This window comes from Nicotiana tabacum, chromosome 14 (genome assembly GCF_000715075.1).
Source record: "Nicotiana tabacum cultivar K326 chromosome 14, ASM71507v2, whole genome shotgun sequence".
Classification (NCBI taxonomy): Eukaryota; Viridiplantae; Streptophyta; class Magnoliopsida; order Solanales; family Solanaceae; genus Nicotiana; species Nicotiana tabacum.
Genome location: NC_134093.1, coordinates 13,914,662 through 13,936,382, shown reverse-complemented (window position 1 = coordinate 13,936,382; position 21,721 = coordinate 13,914,662). Strand labels below are relative to the sequence as shown.

The window sequence follows — 21,721 nt, the reverse complement described above, 5'->3', positions numbered from 1 at the left end:
TATTGCCTAATAGGGGAAAATTTATATCACAAAATATTTGGAGGACTTTTAGCACGGTGCCCTGGACCTTCACAAACTGAATATGTAATGAGAGAAGTACATGAAGGGCATTGTGGTAATGATGCCGGGGGAAGATCGTTAGTAAAAACACTAATAAAAGCATGATATTATTGGTCGAAAATGGAAGATGAAGCAGAAAATTTTGTAGCAAGGTGCGACAAGTGCCAATGATACGCAAATAATATACATCGACCAACAGAATTGCTACATTCAATCATATCACCGCGGTCGTTCATGAAATGGGGGATGGATATCGTAGGTCCTCTTCCTCAAGCCAAAGGAAAAATACGATTTTTGTTAATTCTAACGGATTATTTTCCAAAATGGCTGGAAGCAGGTACCTTTAAATAGGTACGAGAAAAGGAAGTTATGGACTTCATTTGGAAAAATATAATATGTCGATTTGTAGTCCCAACAGAAATCGTTTGCGATAATGGCCCGCAATTCGTAGGCGCGAAGGTTACTGATTTTTTAAAAATGTTGAAAATTTAAATGAATTACTTCAGCACCTTATCATCCCGTAGCTAACGGTCAAACTGAGTTGACAAATAAGGTCATCATCAACAACGTGAAGAAGCGATCGAAAGAATCAAAAGTCAAGTGGCCAGAAGTACTACCGGGGGTATTGTGGGCTTACCGAACCACAAATTTGGACCACTAGCGATATAACGCACGATTCTGTCGAGGTCCTTCGGCCCGATCCAGAATAATATGTACATTGCCAAGGGTCATGCGGCATGAACAATAGAGATGCATCTATATACTGTCGAGGCGTTCGGCCCGCTCCACAAGAAAAGGAAGGAAGTCACCGAATTACGAGACACGTGTTTATAATATAGCATATGAGCATAAAATGAATATAATTTTTGTCATTTCTCAATAACTCGCCCACAACTCAAAGTGTTAAGGCTTGGCCTAGTGTACATATATTTATTTCTAAATAAATTTGAATTATAACTTCAATTAATTAAGTCAGTAGAATGAGTTCAAATAATTCAATTATTACATGATGCAATCCTAAGTGTACCCGGACATAAACATGCTTTAGTTACGTACGGACTCTCATCACCTCGTGCATATGTAGAACCCACAACTAGTTGCACATAACCACAAATATCACCTAGGGGTAGTTTCCCCTCACAAGGTTAGACATGAGACTTACCTCGCTCCGAAGTTTCATAACCGACTCTCACGCCTCTCTAACACCTCAAACCAAAGCCCATCGATCCGAAACTAGTCAAACAACGTGCAAACCAATCAAAATATACTCTAATACCCATAATTAATCAATTTAAACAATTCTCAACTCTGCTCGAAAAGTCGATAAAGTCAACCCTCGGGTCCACGTGCCCGGATTCCAAATTATTTTGAAGATAAACCTTACCCATAATACCACGAACTCAAATATATAATTTATTCTCAATTCCATATCCAATTTTGTGGTCAAAATCCAAAAATATCAAAATCCTAAATTACTACTAATTTCCATGTCTAAATCCATATATAAACCATGTATTTAACTTGTAATAGGTGGGAATCACTTACCTTGTGTTGCTTGATAAAAATCTCCCCTTGAAGCTCTCCAAAATCGCCCCAACCAAGTGAAAATGAGAGAAAATGGGCCAAATTCCGCTTTTAAAAGAACCTCAGTGCCCATACGACCTTTTGCATATGCGATCAAATAGCCGCTTCTGCGGCTCCGCACCCGCGGAAACCATCACAGGTGTGGCTCCATAGCAAGCTAGCAACCTCCGCTTTTGCGTCCCAAATAGCGCTTTTGTGCTTCCGCTTCTGCGCTCAAGCACCTGCGGCCCCAGGTCTTCTTGGCCAACTCCGCTTTTGCGGTCCACCTTCCCGCTTTTGAGACCCCAGCCTCAGTCATGCTTGGCCGCTTCTGCGAAGCCCATCTCGCTTCTGCAACTAGGCTTCCGCAGAAGCGATCTCACCACTAGCATAAATTTTCCAACTTTTCCTTAAGTCCAAAAATTGATCCATTAATCATCCGGAATCGACCCTTGGCCCTCGGTACCTTAACCAAATATACCAACACGTCCCAAAATACAATACGAACTTGGTCGAAGCCTTAAACCACGTCAAACAACATCAAAATCATGAATCGCGCCTCGAATCAAACTTATAAATTTTCGAATTTCAAAATTCTATAACTCGCGCGGAAACATATCAAATTAATCCGGAATGACTTTAAATTTTGCACACGAGTCATAAATGACATAACGAAACTATTTCAAGGCTCGGAACCCCAAACGGACATCGATAACATCAAAATCCACTTCAAACCAAAACTTATGAAATTCTTAAACCTTTAAAATGCCAACCTTCTATAATAAGCGTCGAAATACTTCCGGGTGATCCGACACTTAACCTCAACATACGCCCAAGTCCAAAATCATCATACGAACCTATTGGAACCTTCAACTCTCGATTCTGAGGTCGTTTACTCAAAAAGTCAAACTTAGCCAATTCTTCCAACTTAAACCTTCCGAAATTAGAATTTCCTTTCCAAATCAACTCCGAACTTCTCGAAGTTCAGTTCCGACCACACGTACAAGTCATAATACCCGAAGCGAAGCTACTCAAGGCCTCAAACCGTCGAACGACGCGCTAGAGCTCAAAACGACTGATCGGATCGTTACATTATATATTGATAGATATGCTAATTGAAACTTAGGTCATGTGCGGCTAAGGTCATTTTCATCCCTAAAACAACTCCAATATATTTCAATTTACTTCTCTCCTCTTATTACCATCAATTCAACCTTCTAAACATAAGATTTATGTATTTTATACCTTCATAACTTTTCACACACCTTTGTGTCTAACTTAGAGTTTGAGTGAGAACATAATAATTAGCAAAGGTTTTTTTTTCGGGGTTTTACAATTGTTAAGTTTGCATATAACCTCATCCAATAACAAAAATTAACTTTAATGACATCTCATTATAAGTCAAGTTTGTGGATGACTTATTCCTTCTAAGATTATATGGTATAATTTTTTAGAAAAATTAGAATAATAACATAGCTAATTGTAATAAAAAAATAATTAAGAAAGAAACAAAGTATGAGAAATTATGTAGAAACACGTGAAGTAAAGGTTGATAAATGAGAAATAAGAAAATAAAAAATAAATAATGTAAAAAAAAAATATTTTAAAAAAAGAATTTAAAAAGTTAAAAAAACAAATTAAAAATAAAAAAGAATAGAAATAAAAAATAAATTAAAAAGAAAAGAAAAGAGATTAAAAATTGGTAATTACACCATGTAATTACCAGCTATTCTTAGCTCCCCATTGAGAATTGAGAGTGTAATTACACACCTCTTAATTACACCCATTTACGTGCTGACCATGTAATTACTTGGTCATACAAACATGCCAAAACTGTATAATTACACCTAATTATACCCAAATCCAATTACATGGCGACTTTCCAAACAAGTCCTAAATATTGCTACTGTTATTTTCGAGACCCTGATATATTTCTTTTGATTGCTCAATTTTGTTTTCACTATTCTTACTCTCTAATTGCTTAACATATACGTTTTAAAAGCTTGACCAAATATCAATTGCTATTTAAAAATGTATTTTAAATTAATTAGCCAAAGACAAATTGCTTCTAAGCAAAAATATTTTTTTTAAAAAATACTTTTCAAAATAAACTAATTTTAAAAGTTTGGCCAAACATGCTATTACACTCGTTGAATAACACGAGTATCGAAACTAGATAATGCAATAACATGTAGATCAAAATTGCTATTTTCCCCTTTAAAATTGTATTTGAAAATGAAGTCATTCTAAAATAAACAAAATTTCAAAATTAATCAAACGAGTCCATATTTTAAAAAACGGCAAAGGGTCAAATATACCTTTATACTTTCGAAAATGGTCTAAGAATACCCCTCGCTATACTATTAGGCTATATATACCCTTCCCGTCATACTTTGGAACAAATATACCCTTATTTTGGATGGAGTGCCACGTGGTAGCGCAAGATGAAAACGACCCATTTCTTTTTTTTACCCGATCCGTTTTAATAAACCCATCACCCGACCCGTTTTAAAATTCAATTTTTTTAAAGTATATATTTTGTAAAAACTGGAATTGTTTTGTAAAAACTGAAAAAAATAAAAAGAAATTTGTAAAATATATATTTTTAAGTCTTTTCAGCTTTTTTAAAGTATGTTTTTTGTAAAAACTGGAAAAAAAGACTCTCCTAAGGCAGTGAACTACATATGCATTAGTTTAAAAAAAATAAAACTATTTTGCAAAGTCTTTTTTTTTTCCTTCAGTTTTTACAAAAAAAATACTTTAAAAAACTTAAAAAACTAAAAAATATATATTTTGAAAATTCCTTTTTTTTTTTTTCAGTTTTACAAAAAAATAATTTTTTTAAAAAATGCTTTAAAAACAGAAAAATATATATTTTGTAAAAACTGAAAAAAGAAATTTGCAAAATATATTTTTGAGTTTTTTCAGTTTTTTAAAGTATTTGTTTTTGTAAAAATTGAAAAAAGATTTTGAAAAATATTTTTATTTTTTTAAAAACTAATGCATCTGTAGTCCACTGCTTTAGTAGAGTCTTTTTTTCCAGTTTTTATAAAAATATATTTTCTTTTTCAGTTTTTCCAAAAAATATATTTTAAAAAAATTGAAAAGACTTAAAAATATATATTTTACAAATTCTTTTTTTATTCCAGTTTTTTTTTTAAAAATTCCATTTTTTACAAAATATATGCTTTAAAAAAACTGAAAAAATTAAATTTTAAAACGGGTTGGGTGGTGGGTTTTTTAAAATGGATCGGGTAAAAAAAAAAAAGGTCGTTTTCATGTGGTGCTGCCACGTGGCACTCCATTCAAAAGAAGGGTATATTTGTTCCAAAGTATGACGGGAAGGGTATATATAGCCCAATAATATAACGAGGGATATTCTTAGACCATTTTCAAAAATACATGAGTATATTTCGCCCTTGCCGTTTAAAAAATAAGTTGAGAATTCATGATTCTCTTTTTCCTTTTCCTTTATATAGAAGCTGCTTTAATTAACTTAACCCGCTCATTTTTTTAATTCTACGTACTCACTTGTCTAATTTTTAAAAAAAGAATATTCATTAAATATATATATATATTAACTCTTATTAACATTTTGTTTTACGCTTCCGACAAAGTTGGTTCGCCCCTGTGTACAACTTACATGGGATGTCCAGCAGTAATCTTTTCAAAAGAGTATTGAGATGCAGCCGCCGCCATATGTAGACTTACAATGGTTGGAAAGTTCTTTAAAAGAAAGCCAAAAATGACAGCAATCCGAGCTAGTTTCAGTGCAAAATACCCTTTGAAAGGCCAAGTGAAGGTTGTGTCTTACGATTCTCTACATGTATTTCTTGATTTTACTAATGAAGATGATTATGTTGCTGTTTTGTTCAAAGAAAGGATTATTGTTGCTGGTGCTCAAATGGAGGTTTTCCGGTAGACCCCAGAATTTCATGGTCTATTTGTGAGTACTCTATAGTGTTTGATTACATAGTTATTACTCTCTCAATCTCAATAATATTTGTGTCGCTATAAAAGATTAGTGAAATAGTTTAATTATTTCCATACTTAGAAAAGAGTTTTTTTCTTTTGTAAAAATGGTACCTGTTGCCTCCCATCAACATAAGTACCAAATAACTCTGTCCACCAAGGTTAAGGTCTATAAAAAGAAATCACCTCCTCCGCTAAGATTTAAACCCGAGAACTCATGGTTCTCCTCCCACTTAATTGACCATCAGATCACATCCTTAGGTGCAATTATTAGAACATTTGTTTTAAGCAAGGAAGGTAAAAGTACAATGGAGGCAAAAAATACTAGGTGATATTTCCCGATCTGTGTAAGCAGGGGCAGAGTTATCCGATACTTGTGCTGGCGGGAGCTAGAAGGTACCCGATTATATAGTCGAGGCGCGTGCAAGCTGGGGCCAGACACCGCCTTCACAAAAAAAAAGGAAGGGTATAGTATAGCTGTCTCCAATTAAGGGTTAATGAGGAGGGTCGGGTAAGTTGACACCACGTGCAAAAAAAATATTTACGAATGAATCCTGATATATATAGTTTACACCGGCTAATTTGCACGAAACCTGGTTGATTGCCTGAGTGATTTTATTTTAAGGAACTCTATGTGAGTTTCACAATATATAGTCCGTCTCAAGTTTGGATAAACGAGGGGGTTTGGGAAGAGGGTTGGCGTAGGACGATGGCGCCGGTAACAATAGTTTTATGATCAAGCGATCCTTGAAAGTGATCAAGGATTGAGTAGTCTGTTTAAGTGACTAAGACATTGTTTAGCAGGATGCTTTGTCAAGAAAGTTAATTCCTATATATATATATATATATATATATATATATATATATATATATATATATATATCCTTACTTTGTATCTGTTACCTATTACACGTTGATAAGTTTTCGTATAGACTGTCAATTTACTTTTTTAGAAGGAGGAGTGTTGGGGTTGTTATCAACATTTAAAATTTCGAAGATGAAGAGCAATTATAGGGGTATCAAGTTACTAAGTCACACTATGAAAGTTTGGGAAATGGTGGTGGAAATGAGGGTGAGGAGGACGGTATCTATATCCGACAACCAATTCGGGTTCATGCCGGGTCGTTCGACCACGGAAGCTATCCATCTTATTAGAAGGTTGGTGGAATTATACATGGATAGGAAGAAGGATCTGCACATGGTGTTTATTGACCTGGAGAAAGCGTATGACAAGGTCCCTAGGGAGGTTCTCTGGAGATGCCTGGAGGTAAAAGGTGTGCCAGTAGCTTACATTCGAGCGATCAAAGACATGCAGACATGTATGACGGAGTTAAGACTCGGGTTAGGACAGTGGGAGGCGACTCAAAGCATTTTCCAGTTGTTATGGGGTTACATCAAGGATCTGCGCTCAGCCCGTTCTTATTTGCCGTAGTGATGGACGCACTGACACGACATATTCAAGGGGAGGTTCCATGGTGTATGTTATTCGCTGATGACATAGTTCTGATTGATGAGACGCGAGACGATGTTAACGAGAGGTTGGAGGTTTGGATACAAGCTCTTGAGTCTATGGGTTTCAAGTTGAGCAGGACAAAGACAAAATACTTGGAGTGCAAGTTCAACGCCGAATCGAGGGAAGCGAGCATGGACGTCAGGCTTGGATCACAGGTTATCCCCAAGAGAGGCAATTTCAAGTACCTGTGGTCGGTTATCCAGGAGGACGGGGAGATCGATGAGGACGTCACACAACGTATATGGGTGGGTTGGATGAATAGAGGTTAGCATCTGGAGTCCTGTGTGACAAGAAAGTGCCATTGATATTCAAAGGTAAGTTTTATACAACGGTGGTTAGACCGGCCATGTTGTATGGGCTAGAGTGTTGGCCGGTTAAAAACTCACATATACAGAATATGAAAGTAGCAGAGATGAGGATGTTGAGGTGGATGTGTGGGCACACTAGGATGGATAAGATTAGGAATGAAGATATTCGGGAGAAGGTGGGCATGGCTCCTATAGATGACAAGATGCGGGAAGTGAGACTCAGATGGTTTGGGCATGTGCGGAGGAGAAGCCCTGATTGCCCCGGTAAGAAGGTGTGAGCGGTTGGCTTTGGCGGGAACGAGAAGTGGTAGAGGGCAGTCTAAGAAGTATTGGGAGAGGTGATCAGACAGGACATGGCGTGACTTCAAATTTTCGAGGACATGACCCTTGATAGGAAGGTTTGGAGATCGAGCATTGGGGTTGTAGGTTAGGAGGTAGTTGAACATTTTTCTACTTCGTTCCGGGTGTGAGGATAGACTGATAGGGTTTGTCTTAGATTTTTAGTAGTTTATGTTGTGTTCTCACTATTCTCCCGTTTTTCTTTACTGGTTATTGTATTGCGTTTCAACTATTTTTTGGTTTATAATGCTTTATTATTTCTATGGTTTCTGTTGATGGTACTGATATATTGTCTCTTTCGTCTTTTTCGTTTTCTTGAGTCGAGGGTCTATCGGAAACAGTCTCTCTACTCCATGTGGGTAGAGGTAAGGTCTGTGTACACACTACCCTCCCCAGACCCCTTACTTCTAGGATTTTACTGGGTTGTTGTTGTTGAAAAGCAATTATAGCCTTTGCTTGGAAATGTTAAATTGCAATTTTAGGAGATGCTGGACCAAGGAACTCTTTGTCTGAGACTTAGTATTTACCATTGTTGCACTATCTTTGGATTGAAAATTGGGGTCTTGGATTTTAGTTATTGGCATCATTAGTGTAGTTTCTGTGCTGTATTAGATGAATGGATATACTGCTATTGTACTGCCTAGCTTTTGCTTTCTTTTGTGATCTCGTCACTGAGCTTGACTAATAAAAAGTTCCTTATGCAGAAAGACGGTAATCATTGAGAAAATATGTAGTGGTAATGCAATGTAGAAATTTGTCAATAATAATAATAATAATAATGCTGTATAGAAGCAGAAACAAATGTTGTCAAATTGTTTTAAAGTTGATTTAAAGAGAAAACTGATTGTGCTAGGAGTAATTTTAAAGTTGTAGTCTTTGTCAAATAGTGTGCGGGGAAGCTCTTAGTTGACAATTTTCTTTTGAGTTCCAAGAAGGTAAGTGAAAATTCTTATCCTTTTTGCCTCCTGAAGAAAGTGCTTGTTTTGGAATAGTGTTTTGATGTAGTTTTTCATGGTTACCTTGTAATGCAGACAAAGATGAAACCGGATAATCACACAGCTAAAGAAGAAGGCAGGGATGAAACACTTGGCATTATGGAGCTAGATAAGAAAGAGCATATTGGTGGCCAAAATGAGTACGGGAGTAAAAGTCAGAAGCAGCACCTAAAAACACACACATTGAAGATGGTTTGTATATTTCTGATTCAGTAGATTGTGTCCCAGAAGCAACTCATTCTGATTCCGAGGAAAGAGTCGCAAGTCCTGTCAATTGCAGTACTGAAACCTCTGAAATACATGCTTCTGCGGAAACTAGTTGCAGTGGGTCAATTGGCCTTTCATTTGCTTCCGACGGGATTGCAGAAAGAATTCCATCTGATATGGATGATAGTTCATCGATGTGTTCCACAGAGTCAGTGTCTTTCAGAGAGACTTATTCAAACCATAACAGCCAAAAGTCGTATGGCAGGTAACATTTTTCTGCCACTTATTTTCGGCATTTATTTGGATATCTTTTGAGAATGTCTGTGATAGTTTTAATTCCCGGTGCTTCAACTTTTTAGAGGGTGGAAATATGGAAGCAAGTCAACTAGTACTGCAGCTGATTTGGCATGTGCAACACTTAATCAGCCATTAGATGCTCTTACAATAGGAGAATGCCACGAGGATCGAAAATCAAAACCTCTGATCCAAGTGCAATATTCAACCTATAGGGGACGCCAGGCAATAACCTTTCCAGAAACTACTGTGAAAGCTTTGTCCCCGATTGTAAGCTCTCTTTGATAGGGAATTTCTTCCAAAGGAAGCCACGAATCAAAGAAATTCGAGCTGATTTCATTGCAAAGAACCCTCTGAAAGGCCAAGTGAAAATTACACATTACACTTCTCAACAAGTATCTCTTGATTTCACCAATGAAGCGGATTATGACACTGTTTTGTCCAAGAAAACGCTCATTGTTGCTGGCGCTGTCATGCAGATTTCCTGGTGGTCGCGAGATATCCACCATGAAGTAGTGAGTGCTTTAAATCCAGTTTTGGTACCTCTACGTAATTTATCATGGCACCTCTTCTAATAGGAAGCACTGTAACAACTGTATATCCCACCGTAAAAGCTTTAGCCTTTATCTTTTGCTTATGTCTATGGTTTTTGATTTTGCATAGATAAGATATCAAAATAATTTTTATTTACAGTTTATCCATTAAGATACTGAGACAGTGTTTTGCAGGAGGTTTTGTCAAGTGGATGACTTACTACATCTTTATGTTGCCTCTGTCATCTGTTATCCATTGCTGAATTTTCACATTAACTATGTGCTACTTTTTTCCACTGAAGTGCTGAAGTTAAATTTGTGCATGCCTCAAGCACAATGAATAGTTAAATATTAAAATTGAGTCTGTTTTATCAGCTATTTATCGTTTGGGTAAAGAGAGCAATATTTAGCCTTGCTTGGAATTCTTTTTGTGTGAAGCGCACTTACGGGAAATGCTACACTAAGGAGCTCTTCATGTCTGAGTTCTAGTATTTACTTTTGGTGTAATATCTTTGGTTTGAAAATTTTGCTTAGCTTTAATTGTTGGCATCAGTGTAATTTTTATGTGTTGTTCGACAATTGCGTATGCTGTTGTCCTACTTCCTAGCTATAATTTTTTTATATTTTTCATTATGAGCTCGATAAAAACACAATATTGCAATAATAAAAGCAGAATTGAAAGTTAAATCATTTCATTCATTCTTTGGGTAACTGCACCTCCCTCAAAGAAATAGAAGAAAAAAAGAAGAAAGCCTTTAGATTAAGAAATCAAATGAAAGAGGGTAAAGAGAAAATTGTGACGTATCGGTGCTGGGATAGATTAAAAGTTATAGCCTTAGTGAACTAGTTAATGCAGAAGCTCTTATTTTGTCAGTTTTTTTTCACTAAGAGGGTTAGTGAAAATGTTTATCCTTTTCGCTTCGTGGAAAAGTACTCGGTTCAGAATTTTTATTGAAAGCCTTTTGTCATTCTTACCTTTTAATCCAGGGTAAACAGGAGCAGAAAGCAATGGATAAGGAGAGGGGTGTTATGGAGCTACAGAAGACTGAACGAGATGAGCTTATTGGTGGTGAAAATGAGTACAAGACTGAGGCGGCAGAAGCAGTACTTGAAAAGCCAGACATACTTGAAGAGGTTTCAGATGTTTCTAATTCGCTACATGTCGTTCCAGAAGTAGCTCATCCTGATTTCGGAGACAGTGATGCAAGTCCTGTTAATTGTGATACAGGCACCTCTAAAATGCATCCTTCTATAGGAACTACTTGCTGCAGGTTAAGTGGCCTTTCAGCTCCACAGAATATGATTGATGGAACAAGTCCTTATGTTATGAACGTTAATTCATCAACGTGCTCCACATACACGATTCCTCCGGTTGTTACAACTGGACTATCTTCGAACCATAAAGATCAAAGCAAGTCAACTAGTGATGTAGCTGATTCCGCTAGCAAAGCACATAGTCAGCTGTTAGATGATCTTCCAGATGCTCGGCAGCAAGTGTTGAAGAAGGTTGTTATCTTCTCTTTTTACCCATCATCAATTTACCTTCTATGGATCCACTAAAATTCTTCCCAGAAATAGTTGTGGCACCTAAAACATTTGTTTTATTAAAAAGCTTTTACTCTGTTCCTTTCTTTTCGCTATTTCCTTTATGTTGGTGTATAGATTGGATAAAAAGGAAATGTAAGAAAAGATAGAATCTGTGGCAAGCTTAGTCTCCTGTTCATCTTTATATTCATGTGAGGAATACTATATCCTGATATATTAGAGAGCGACCATGTATTTTGCTGGCATGCATGCTTGTTCTTCCTTAGTTTATGTGTACATTAAGCCTTCGCCATTTACAAAGTTAGAGGAAAAAAGTTCTTTTCTGTGGACGCAATGATTATGTGTATGTCATTTTTCAATGACTTCCAATTTTTATATGGCATTTCTTATATGGCATTTCTTTTTTATTGTAAGCAGGAAGTAGCAATTTCGCATCGGAGCGAGCTGACTGAGGCTGATAGAGAAAAACCTTCCTTGGAGATGCCAAGTGTAAGTTCTCCTAGAAACCCTCCAAGAAGTATAGGCTCGGCCATTCAGTCGATGTCCAAGTTGAAGGTCTCAGTTAAAAATGACCTTATCTCAGTTAAGAGATCGATCTCAGATAACTTCAACCTGACTCAGAAATCAGTTCCCTTGTTTAATTCAGCTGAAACTGCTGTGTTATTGAATGCTGATCCTCATAAAGCCTTAGAGCCAAAAGACATGGAGAATCCCTTAGTGCAGTCAGTTGCAATTACATCTGAGAATTTCCTGTCTCATCAAGTGACTGCCCCTGCTACAGCTGAAAAGCCCATGGCCGTGGAAGCACCTTTCCCAGCCCTAGCCAAGCGTTGGATCAGCACACCCTTGCTCAGCAGCATAACCAGCTCAATTCGTATAAAGTAGACAGGGATATGCACTTGGATCGAGAACCAAATATGACTCTCGGGCCAACACAACTACAACCACCATCGACGACCTCAGTAAGGGACACTACTAGCTCAATCCGATACGGGGAATGTCTCAAGAATCATGCTGCAAGTATGGGAGGGCATGCTGTCGATGGATGTGGAGAATTCATGCCTAGTGAAGGACAAGGGACCCCAGGAGCCCTGAAATGTGCAGCTTGTAATTGCCACAGAAATTTTCACAAGAAAGAAATCGTCAACCACCGACAGATGGCCGGCGTTGGGTCACATATTGAACCGAGAAATAATAGCAGTAGCGGCTATATACACAACCAAGCCCCGATTTCTCAGCAGTACCAGCATAATTCAGTGTTTACTCTTCAGATTCATATCCTCAACTACCTTTACCGATCTCTGGCCCGGTATGTTTTCCACAGGGCTTGGAAAGAATAGAACCTAGTCTAATTAGACCAAGCTATTCATATGAAATGGTGAATCATGATACCATGCAGAATGGACAGCAATGGGAGTATTCCTGGAGGGACAGAAGCAGGAATACATCGATAGATCATGCTTCTATACGAAATGAGAATAGGAATTTTGATATGTTCAAGCCTTTAAACTACAGAACCCCTGATCACATTCCCTCTGAGTACCAGAGTGTATTTGCCAATGAATTTCCACATCTTGATATCATTGACAACTTGCTACATGATGAGCATGGAACGCGAAGGACTTTGACGCCCAACTCAGGCTTTCAGAGTTTGAGCAATGGATCACACCATTTGAAGACAAAAAGTTCCTACAAGCGTGAGCGTAATTCCTTTGGTCTTTAGGTTTAGAGTGCTTCTGCCTTTTCTCATTAGTCGTTTCATTCCTTATTGTTGTAGAGATGTGGCTTTGCCATCTCCCCTGAACTGGGATTTTGATGTTTTAAGAATTTTGGCATTTTCGCGGTGTTATATGATGGCAGCAGTGTTTTCTCATCGTTAGTATTTTCTTTCATTTTGATTGGGAAGTGGTTGTCACACTGGTAATGGTAATATTGTTATGGAATAAGGCTATATTCTGGTTGAAGTAGTTTCAAGACTACGGAATCAAGACAGAAATTGAGTGCGATTGGACTGTTCTTGATGCTAGTTTATGCATTTTATAACAAAAGTTTGACTTACATTCACAGGAGATTTGAAGGTTAAATCTGCAATTCTACATTGAGATTGTTTACCAGTTCGCGTTGCTAAGAAAATGAGATTGTTTAGTACGTTCATATGAGCATGGTCACAGTACTAGGCGTCACAAATTTTGCAGATTTCTTTCAAAGTTTGCAAATTCAACAGTTACCATAATTGCGAGTAGTACCAATTTTCGAGTATGGTTTCTCCTAAAATTGCAGTAATTGTGGGCAGTAGATACAATATGTTCTAATTGTTTATATTACAAGGTTAAATTATGTGACCATATCTCGTTTAAGAACTTAAGTGGTTAGTGATGTGACACTTTTATTTACTTAATTAAAATAAGATTAATTTTTTTAGGGATTTTCTCCTTCCTATACAATATTAGAAACTTATTTACTAAAATTGTCCTAATTTTGTATATTACCCGTCATAAACAAGGATTACTTATAAATTATATACATTCCACCTTAAAAGGCTCGCAATCCATTATTAATGCCTTAAATTAGGGGATTCTTTGCTTGGAAAAAGGTATAACTTAAGGGAACAATGGTGTTAACTATGTTTGAGTATCTGATAGTAGCAATAGCAGCTCCCGACATCGGAAAAGTGTAGGCCCGAAGTATACAATCCTAGATCGTGCTGAGTTGTTGGAATAGCTTGAGTGATTGACAAGATTGGCTTGAACATCAAGTGGGTTATGAGCCTCGAAACGATAAACTTTGGCTACAAAATACCTGAACCAGTCACAAATTAAATTTGGTATTGAACTCTTTAAAGGTGATTGGCTTTTCTATTGAATAGCTCTGTTGAAGCATTGTACTACTGTCCAAAGTTGGATGAAATGAGTTGGATGAAAATCCTCCTCGACGATGAGCAGTAAAGAGTTTTTAGTATTCATGTGTTTGACTCTCCACCATTGACAGCCATTAAAAAGTTTTGAAGCTTTGAATTCGAATTTGGATTTTCAAAAACCATTATTTGTTTTGATTGGGTGTTGTTGCAAATAATTGAGAATATTGTTTGGAGTTTATATCTCAATTTTGAAGGTGTTTGGTGAAGATTAGACTTGATTTTGGCTGAATTTAAGATTGAAACTCGTCGAAGAAGAAGAAGAACACATGACATACAATATACTTACGAAATTGTAGTAAAGTTGTAGTATAATTGTATGTAAATTGTATTCTATTGTAGTTATATATATTTTTTATTTGAATGTTGTATGAAACTTGAAAAATAGTTGTATAATGTATGAATCTGTCACGACCCAATTTAGGATCATGACTGGCACTTAGGAGCAAGTGCCCCCAAGTAAGCCTCATCGGTATTTTACAGAAAATCGGACAGAGTTTCCCCTATTTTTGGACTATCCCAAAAAAATTTTCTGTCTCAAATCAACAATCAAATATCCTAATATCAATCCAAACAACAATAGCTTTATCAATTAACCCAAACCAATATCTACCATTAATAGTCCACCCACTAACAATTAAAAATATAAATTTATCTCCAACTTTGATAATAAGAGCGATACTCAATATAAATCTATAATAACAAAAGAATACTCATGACACTAAAAGAATGACTATGGAGCGACTCTAAGAGTCCAAAGAAAAGGCCATAACAATAAATAAAATCTCCGCCCACGCGAACAAGTGTGAGGCTCACCAAGAACTATCAACATGTGCGCTCTAATTAACGAAATTCTCGCCCGCGTCAACTATTTTCTCTGTAAAAAAAAATAGCAGGGAATGAGTCACTAGCTCAGTGAATAATAACACTTAACCACAACCGTTTTTATTGGGGACAAGTCAGAAAATATGCTAGTATATATATTAAACAGAAAATATCATAAGAATGCCCTTTTAGAAACAATAAACAATAATCAGTATCATCATATTTTTAATGTAATATAAATCAATTGACAATTCGGTAATAAGCTCGGTAAATACTGTGTAATATCAATATTCATGTTTGGGAGATTTTAATGAATGGATCATGTAATCGGTATAACTATGGACTTCTTCACAAGAAGTCAAATATAATGGTAGTCCCTACTCGAGAAAAATCGGTAACGGTATGCTAGTTCTACCTTACCACTAGTGAGGGCTATAATAGTAATCGGTAATTACAAGGTGCACCAGGTCTAACGAACCCGCCATTAGCTACTGGATCCTTCAAAGTTTACTCCCATTTATACTTGTCTCTGTAATCCATATATACTCGTAGGAAAATATTTTAAAATAATGTAGGGCATATCGGTTCTTATCAAATCATGAAATTTCGTTTCGATAACAGTAAATTCGAGTAACGGTAAAACATATCTAGTGACAACTGAAATATTTAAAACAACGGTAATCATCTCAAATAACTATTTCAGTATCATATCGAGTAAAAGATTTGTCCCACATGCAACTCAAAATAATTTGTAATATATTCATATTAAAAATCATGTGTAAATCATGCAAGTTATGAAAACACAAATTGCGGCAAGATTACTATTCACAGTACTTCGTGCGAAATACCAAACTCGTCACCTCAAACGATCTGTACGATTTTCTTCAATCAGTCTATAATCACATTAATGTTGATCTCATGTTAATTTCCTTGTTTTAGCTAATTCATAGCTAATTTAGAATACCCAACCCTTGGGTTCATGTTTGACTCTTAATTCGTCAATTTATACTTACTCACGCTACTGGTAGTTTAGAATATTTCAAAATCTATTAAATACAACTTATTCATATGCTATACAGAGTTAATTCACGGAAAAGTCTCATGAGTTTCTCCCAATTTCCTCAACTTTATCTTTCAAATTCTTAATCCAAATTCCAAAATTATATCTACTCAGCCCTATAAGAATCATGTATATAAAATTTCATTGTCTGTACTAGATTAAAAGTAACTTGAATTTTGTTATTTCTTCCCTTAGTTAACGAAGTAATAGCTAATAGTGTGCTAAGTATTAAGTAGAAGAATCAGATTACCATGGAAAAGGTTTAGAATTCAATTACCTAATTTGTTCCCCTTCTCTGTAAATCCCTTTGCTAGAACAGAGTAAACCCACTTTGTGGTTGCTTTTGATCGCCTCTGTCCGTTTTGCTTCTGCCGAGTAAAGTTGCTTGCCCCTTTATTCTTTTGTTTCTGTTAGCGTAGGGTTTTGCCCCTATTTCATCTTATATTGTATTTTTTTTATTAGTTAATTTTTTTTCCGGATAAATTACTTAATTACCCTTTTTTGTAATGAGAAGTATTACATTCTCCCTACCTTATAATTCGGTCCCCGAATTTAGCTCAGGTACGTACCTGTAGACTGAAATAAATGAGGATAATTGACTCGTATAGCATCTTCTATTTCCCATGTAGCTTCTTCAACAATATGATTTCTCCATAAGACGTTCACGAACACAATGTTTTTTGACAGTAGTTTTCTTATTTGTCTAACAACAATAGCCATCGGCTCCTCCTCATAAGACAACTTCTCATCGAGCGGTATAGTCGGTGCTTCAAGCACCTGAGATGAGTCTGATATACATTTTCTTAGCATTGAGACATGAAACACTGGATGAATAAAAGACAACTCAAGAGGAAGTGCCAAATGATAATCCACAACTCCCATTCGGTCTAGTATCTCATACGGTCCTATAAACCCGGGGTTCAACTTTCCTCTTTTCCCAAACCGCATCACGCCTTTCATAGGGGAGACTCGTAGGAACACTTTGTCTCTAATTGCGAACACTAAGTCTCTTCTTCTCTTATCCGCATAAGATTTTTGTCTGCTTTGAGCTGTAAGCAATCTCTGTCTAATTAACTGGACCTTGTCCATAGCTTCTTGTACTAAGTCGGATCCCAATAAGTTAGTCTCACCAACTTCAAACTATCCGATAGGAGAACGACATCTTCTACCATATAATGCTTCGTACGGTGCCATTTGGATACTGGACTGGAAGCTATTGTTGTAAGCAAATTCAGCTAAAGGTAGATAGGAGTCCTAACTACCTCCAAACTCAAGAATATAGGCTCTCAACATATCCTCCAAGATTTGTATAGTACGTTCTGACTGCCCGTCTGTCTGTGGATGAAATGCAGTACTAAGATGTACTCGTGCACCCAATGCTTCTTGAAAAGATTTCCAAAAGTGTGAAGTAACTTGTGATTCTCTATCAGAGATGATGGATATTGGAACTCCGTGAAGTCGGACAATTTCGTTCATAAATATCTGTGCATACCTCACTCCACTATATGTAGTCTTCACTAGCAAAAAGTATGCTGATTTTGTTAATCGATCTACAATTACCCACACAGAATCATAACCTCTAAGAGTACGGGGTAGGCCAGTCACAAAATCCATCGTAATTCTTTCCCATTTCCACTCTGGAATCTCAATTTGTTGTAGTAGACCTGCAGGTCGCTGATGCTTAGCCTTGAACTGCTGGCAAGTCAAACAGCTAGAAACAAGGTTAGCAACATCTTTCTTCATACCTTCCCACCAATAAAATTGCTTTAGGTCATGATACATTTTTGTGGATCCAGGATGTATAGTGTATCTAGAGTTGTGAGCTTCTTCAAGAATAGACTGTCTCAACCCATCTACGTTTGCTACACATAGCCTGTCACCCATTCAAAGAACACCGTCACTTTCAATAATCTTATCCTTGCTTTTACCAGTTAAGGCCTCATCTTTGTATTTGCATAATCGCTCATCCTCATATTAGATGGCCTTAATGCGCTCAACTAATGAAGACTTAGCCTGAGCACAAGCCAAAAATGCCTCTGAATTTGCGACACTAAATCTGATACCTATATCTTCTAGTCTTTGAATATCTTTGGCCAAAAGTCTCTTTGCAGGAGCTATTTGTGCCAAACTCCCCATAGGTTTTCTGCTCAATGCATCAGCCACCACATTGGCTTTTCCAGGATGATACAAAATAGAACAATCATAGTCTTTGAGTAGTTCCATCCATTGACGATGCTGAAGATTCAGATCTCTCTGCTAAAAGATATATTTCAGACTTTTATGGTTAGTATAAATCTCACAAGTTTCGCCGTATAGGTAATGCCTCCAAAGTTTTAGAGCAAATACCGCTGCAGCCATCTCCAAATCATGTGTATGATATTTTTGCTCGTGCTTTTTCAATTGTCTCAAAGCATAAGCTATAACGCGACCATTTTGCATGAGAACACATCCTAATCCCACCCTTGAGGCGTCACAGAATATTGTAAATCCTTCAGAACCTGATGGTAAGGTTAATATTGGTGCAGTTGTCAAACATGTTTTGAGTTTCTGAAAGCTCTGCTCACATTCCTGCGTCCACTGAAACTTTGTATTTTTCTGTGTTAGCTTGGTCAGTGGCGCTGCTTTTATGGAGAAATCCTGCACAAAACGCCTGTATTAGCCCGCCAAGTCTAAAAAGCTACGAATTGATGTAGGAGAAGTATGTCTGGCCCATTTCTGCACAGCTTCTGTCTTCATATGATCTACCATAATTCCATCTTTGGATTCCACATGCCCCAAAAATGATACTGAGTCCAGCCAAAATTCACACTTTGAGAACTTAGCATAAAGCCAATATTCTCGCAATGTCCGCAACACAGTCCTCAAATGATTCTCGTGTTCACCTTGGCTAGGTGAATATATAAGGATATCATCAATAAATACTATTACAAATCTATCTAGAAACGGCTTGAACACCATATTCATTAAATCCATGAATGCAACTGGAGCATTAGTCAGTCTAAAAGGCATCACAAGAAACCCATAGTGCCCGTATCGAGTTCCAAAAGCAGTCTTAGAAATATCTTCATCTTTGATTCTAAGTTGATGATAACCAGATCGGAGGTCAATCTTTGAAAAGTGGGCAGCTCCTTGTAACTGATCAAACATGTCATTTATACGAGGCAAAGGATATTTATTGCGTATTGTAATCTTGTTCAACTGCCTGTAGTCAATGCACATTCTCAGGGACTCGTCTTTCTTCTTTACGAACAGTACTGGTGCACCCTATGGTGATACACTAAGTCTGATAAAACCCTTATCTAGCAAATCCTGCAACTGTTACTTTAGCTCCCTCAACTTTTCTGGTGCCATCCGATATGGGGGTATCGATATGGGTTATGTGTCAGGTAGCAAATCAATACCAAAGTCTATTTCTCGTACTGGAGGCAATCCTGGTAAATCCTCAGGAAATACATCAGAAAATTCTCTCACTACTGGTACATTTTCTATACTAATTGTTTCCTTTATCGTGTAATTTACAATAGCTAAGAGACCCAAGCAACCTTTCTTCAGAAGTCGTTGAGCCTTCATAAAAGATACAACTTTGCAAGTCTCTGGAACCTGACCCCCTTTTAGAACAAAACTAGGTTTGTTTGGTATCTCAAACTTAACTATCTTTGCATGACAATCGACGATAGCATAGCAAGAAGATAACCAATCCATTCCCATCAGCATGTCAAAGTCAATCATATCAAGTACAATAAGGTCAACTAGAGTATCTCTACCCTCAACCCGAATCTGACAAGCACGATACACGTATTCCGCTAATAAAGACTCTCCAACAAGAGTAGCAACTAGAAAAGGATCATTCAATAGCTCAGGTTGTCTACTAAACCTCAAAGCAAAGTACGAGGAGACATAGGAGTGAGTAGATCCCGGATCAATCAACGCAAGTGCATCAAATGAACAGACAGAAAGAATACTTGTAACCACTGCATTCGAGGCCTGAGCATCCTGTCTAGTAAATGCAAAAACTCTCGCCTGACCTCTACCAGCATTCCCTTGTCCTTGATTCACAGTAGCACGATCTCCAGCACATCGACCTCTATTTCCTATATCTGTAGCACCTAAGGTATTACGAGTAGTATGAGTAGGTGCAGTTGACTGAGTAGAAGCCTGGTTAAAATTCCTCGGAGGCTGAGGGCAATCCCTCAAGTGATGTCCCAACTGGCCACATCGAAAGCACTCTCCAATTAGAACACGACACTGGCCCAAATGTGATCTACCACAGGTCTGGCAGACTGGAGCAATGGCATATATTTGCCTAGAATTACGATGTCTAGATAATGATGATGGTCCCCTAGTACCCTGTCTGTAATGTGGTCTGTATGCGGACTGTGAAGACAAATGTGTCCCTGTCTGAGAACCTTGTTGTTGTTGTTGTCTCTGATTTCCTGCTCTGCGATTTTCACTAAAACTGCCACTGAAAGATCCTCCTGTCTTGGCCTTCTTACGTAATTCACTAGTTGCGCGCTCATCACGTACCTTATTTTCAATCTTTCTAGCGAGATCAACTGCATTAGTGTAGGACAAAGTCTTCATATGTGGGGCTACTGCAGTGTATAGACGACCAACCAACCTATCAACAAGCCTCCGAACTCGAGCTTCATGGGTAGGCACTAAGTAAGGAGCATAACTCGCCAGATTACAAAACTTCGTGTTGTAGGTTGACATATCCATATCTGGAGTTTGAACCAATCTCTCAAAGTCTCTAACATATTTTTGCTTCAGGCTATCTGGAAGAAAATGATCCATAAACAACTTACTGAACTCGTCCCATGTCAGTGGGGCTGCTCCTCTGGCCTTCCTAGCAATATAGTTTCATACCATGTATTAGCCATATCCTTTAGTTTGTATGTTGCGAGCTCCACGACCCTCTCACTAGAACATCCTAGAGCACGCAATGCCTTGAGTGTCCCATCTATGAAACTTTGAGGATCTGCTATTATTAGAACCTGTGAATTTTGGTGATTTCAATTTGAGGAACTCTTGTAGGGATACTTCCTTATTCCCGAAAATCTGAGTCTATGCAGGTGCTTGTGTCTGTAAAGTATCATGAGGAGTTGAACTTCCACCCTGAGTAGGCACCAATGCCTCTAACATATTCAATAACCTTATCACTGCGCCAGCAGGTAAGGTAATAGTAGGTACAACAGTTGGCATTGGCGATGGAGCATCCTGAACCCCATGTTCTTGCACTAGATCTGGCATAGTAGCTTGGGGTTGACTCATGTTCTCAACTTCAGGTTGAGGAGCGACCTGTCTTCTAGTATGATGAGTCCCAACTTGTCCGCCACCTCGGGTAGTACCACGTCTAACACCGCATCCAGTAGATGAGGGTGTGCGTGTCCTAGCAATCTGCGAAAGAAATACTCCAAAGTCAATCTCAACGCACAATCAAAGAATAAAAGAAGAAAAAATATTCCTAGATGTTCAGTAGCCTCAATATCATAAGTATGGGCGCCTACATACCCATGAACAAAACTCTACTAAACATTGCTCCATGACTCGAGACTTAAAGCCTAAGCTTTGATACCAACTTTGTCACGACCCA

The 21,721-nt window shown here is 37.5% G+C and overlaps 2 protein-coding genes across 4 annotated transcripts; one reads left to right on the top strand and one right to left on the bottom strand.

The window, feature by feature from the left end:
• The first annotated feature begins 5,224 nt into the window (after positions 1 to 5,224).
• LOC107796341 (uncharacterized) lies at positions 5,225 to 13,202 on the top strand. Of its 3 annotated transcripts, none has more exons than XM_075229353.1 (5): positions 5,225 to 5,569; positions 8,787 to 9,222; positions 9,317 to 9,766; positions 10,772 to 11,290; positions 11,747 to 13,202. In XM_075229353.1, the coding sequence occupies exons 3-5, from the start codon at positions 9,725 to 9,727 to the stop codon at positions 12,212 to 12,214; spliced, it is 1,029 nt and encodes a 342-aa protein (XP_075085454.1). In that variant the 5' UTR covers positions 5,225 to 5,569; positions 8,787 to 9,222; positions 9,317 to 9,724; the 3' UTR covers positions 12,215 to 13,202. The 3 variants fall into 3 exon arrangements, with proteins under 3 accessions (XP_075085454.1, XP_075085455.1, XP_075085456.1); XM_075229354.1 differs by having other exon boundaries at positions 5,228 to 5,425; XM_075229355.1 differs by lacking the exon at positions 9,317 to 9,766 and having other exon boundaries at positions 5,240 to 5,569.
• A 1,880-nt stretch (positions 13,203 to 15,082) lies between these two features.
• Positions 15,083 to 21,399, bottom strand: LOC142168819 (uncharacterized). The gene is made up of 7 exons (XM_075229977.1): positions 21,281 to 21,399; positions 19,867 to 20,974; positions 19,549 to 19,782; positions 18,475 to 18,765; positions 17,494 to 17,820; positions 16,698 to 17,268; positions 15,083 to 15,120 (listed from the first exon to the last, which is right to left on the bottom strand). Exons 1-7 carry the CDS (start codon positions 21,397 to 21,399, stop codon positions 15,083 to 15,085), a joined length of 2,688 nt encoding a protein of 895 aa, XP_075086078.1.
• Between the last annotated feature and the right edge of the window lie 322 nt (positions 21,400 to 21,721).

What these genes read in the sequence shown, in the direction of transcription:
- LOC107796341 (XM_075229353.1), top strand. Translation starts at nt 9,725, where the DNA reads ATGCAGATTTCCTGGTGGTCGCGAGATATCCACCATGAAGTA. An exon ending in GAGATATCCACCATGAAGTA is followed by an intron (nt 9,767 to 10,771) that starts GTGAGTGCTTTA and finishes CTTTTAATCCAG; the next exon opens with GGTAAACAGGAGCAGAAAGC. An exon ending in GGCAGCAAGTGTTGAAGAAG is followed by an intron (nt 11,291 to 11,746) that starts GTTGTTATCTTC and finishes TATTGTAAGCAG; the next exon opens with GAAGTAGCAATTTCGCATCG.
- LOC142168819 (XM_075229977.1), bottom strand. Translation starts at nt 21,399, where the DNA reads ATGAGTCAACCCCAAGCTACTATGCCAGATCTAGTGCAAGAACATGGG. An exon ending in ATTTACCAGGATTGCCTCCA is followed by an intron (nt 18,766 to 19,548) that starts GTACGAGAAATA and finishes CGTTTTGTGCAG; the next exon opens with GATTTCTCCATAAAAGCAGC. An exon ending in ATTTGGAGATGGCTGCAGCG is followed by an intron (nt 17,821 to 18,474) that starts GTATTTGCTCTA and finishes ACTTGCCAGCAG; the next exon opens with TTCAAGGCTAAGCATCAGCG.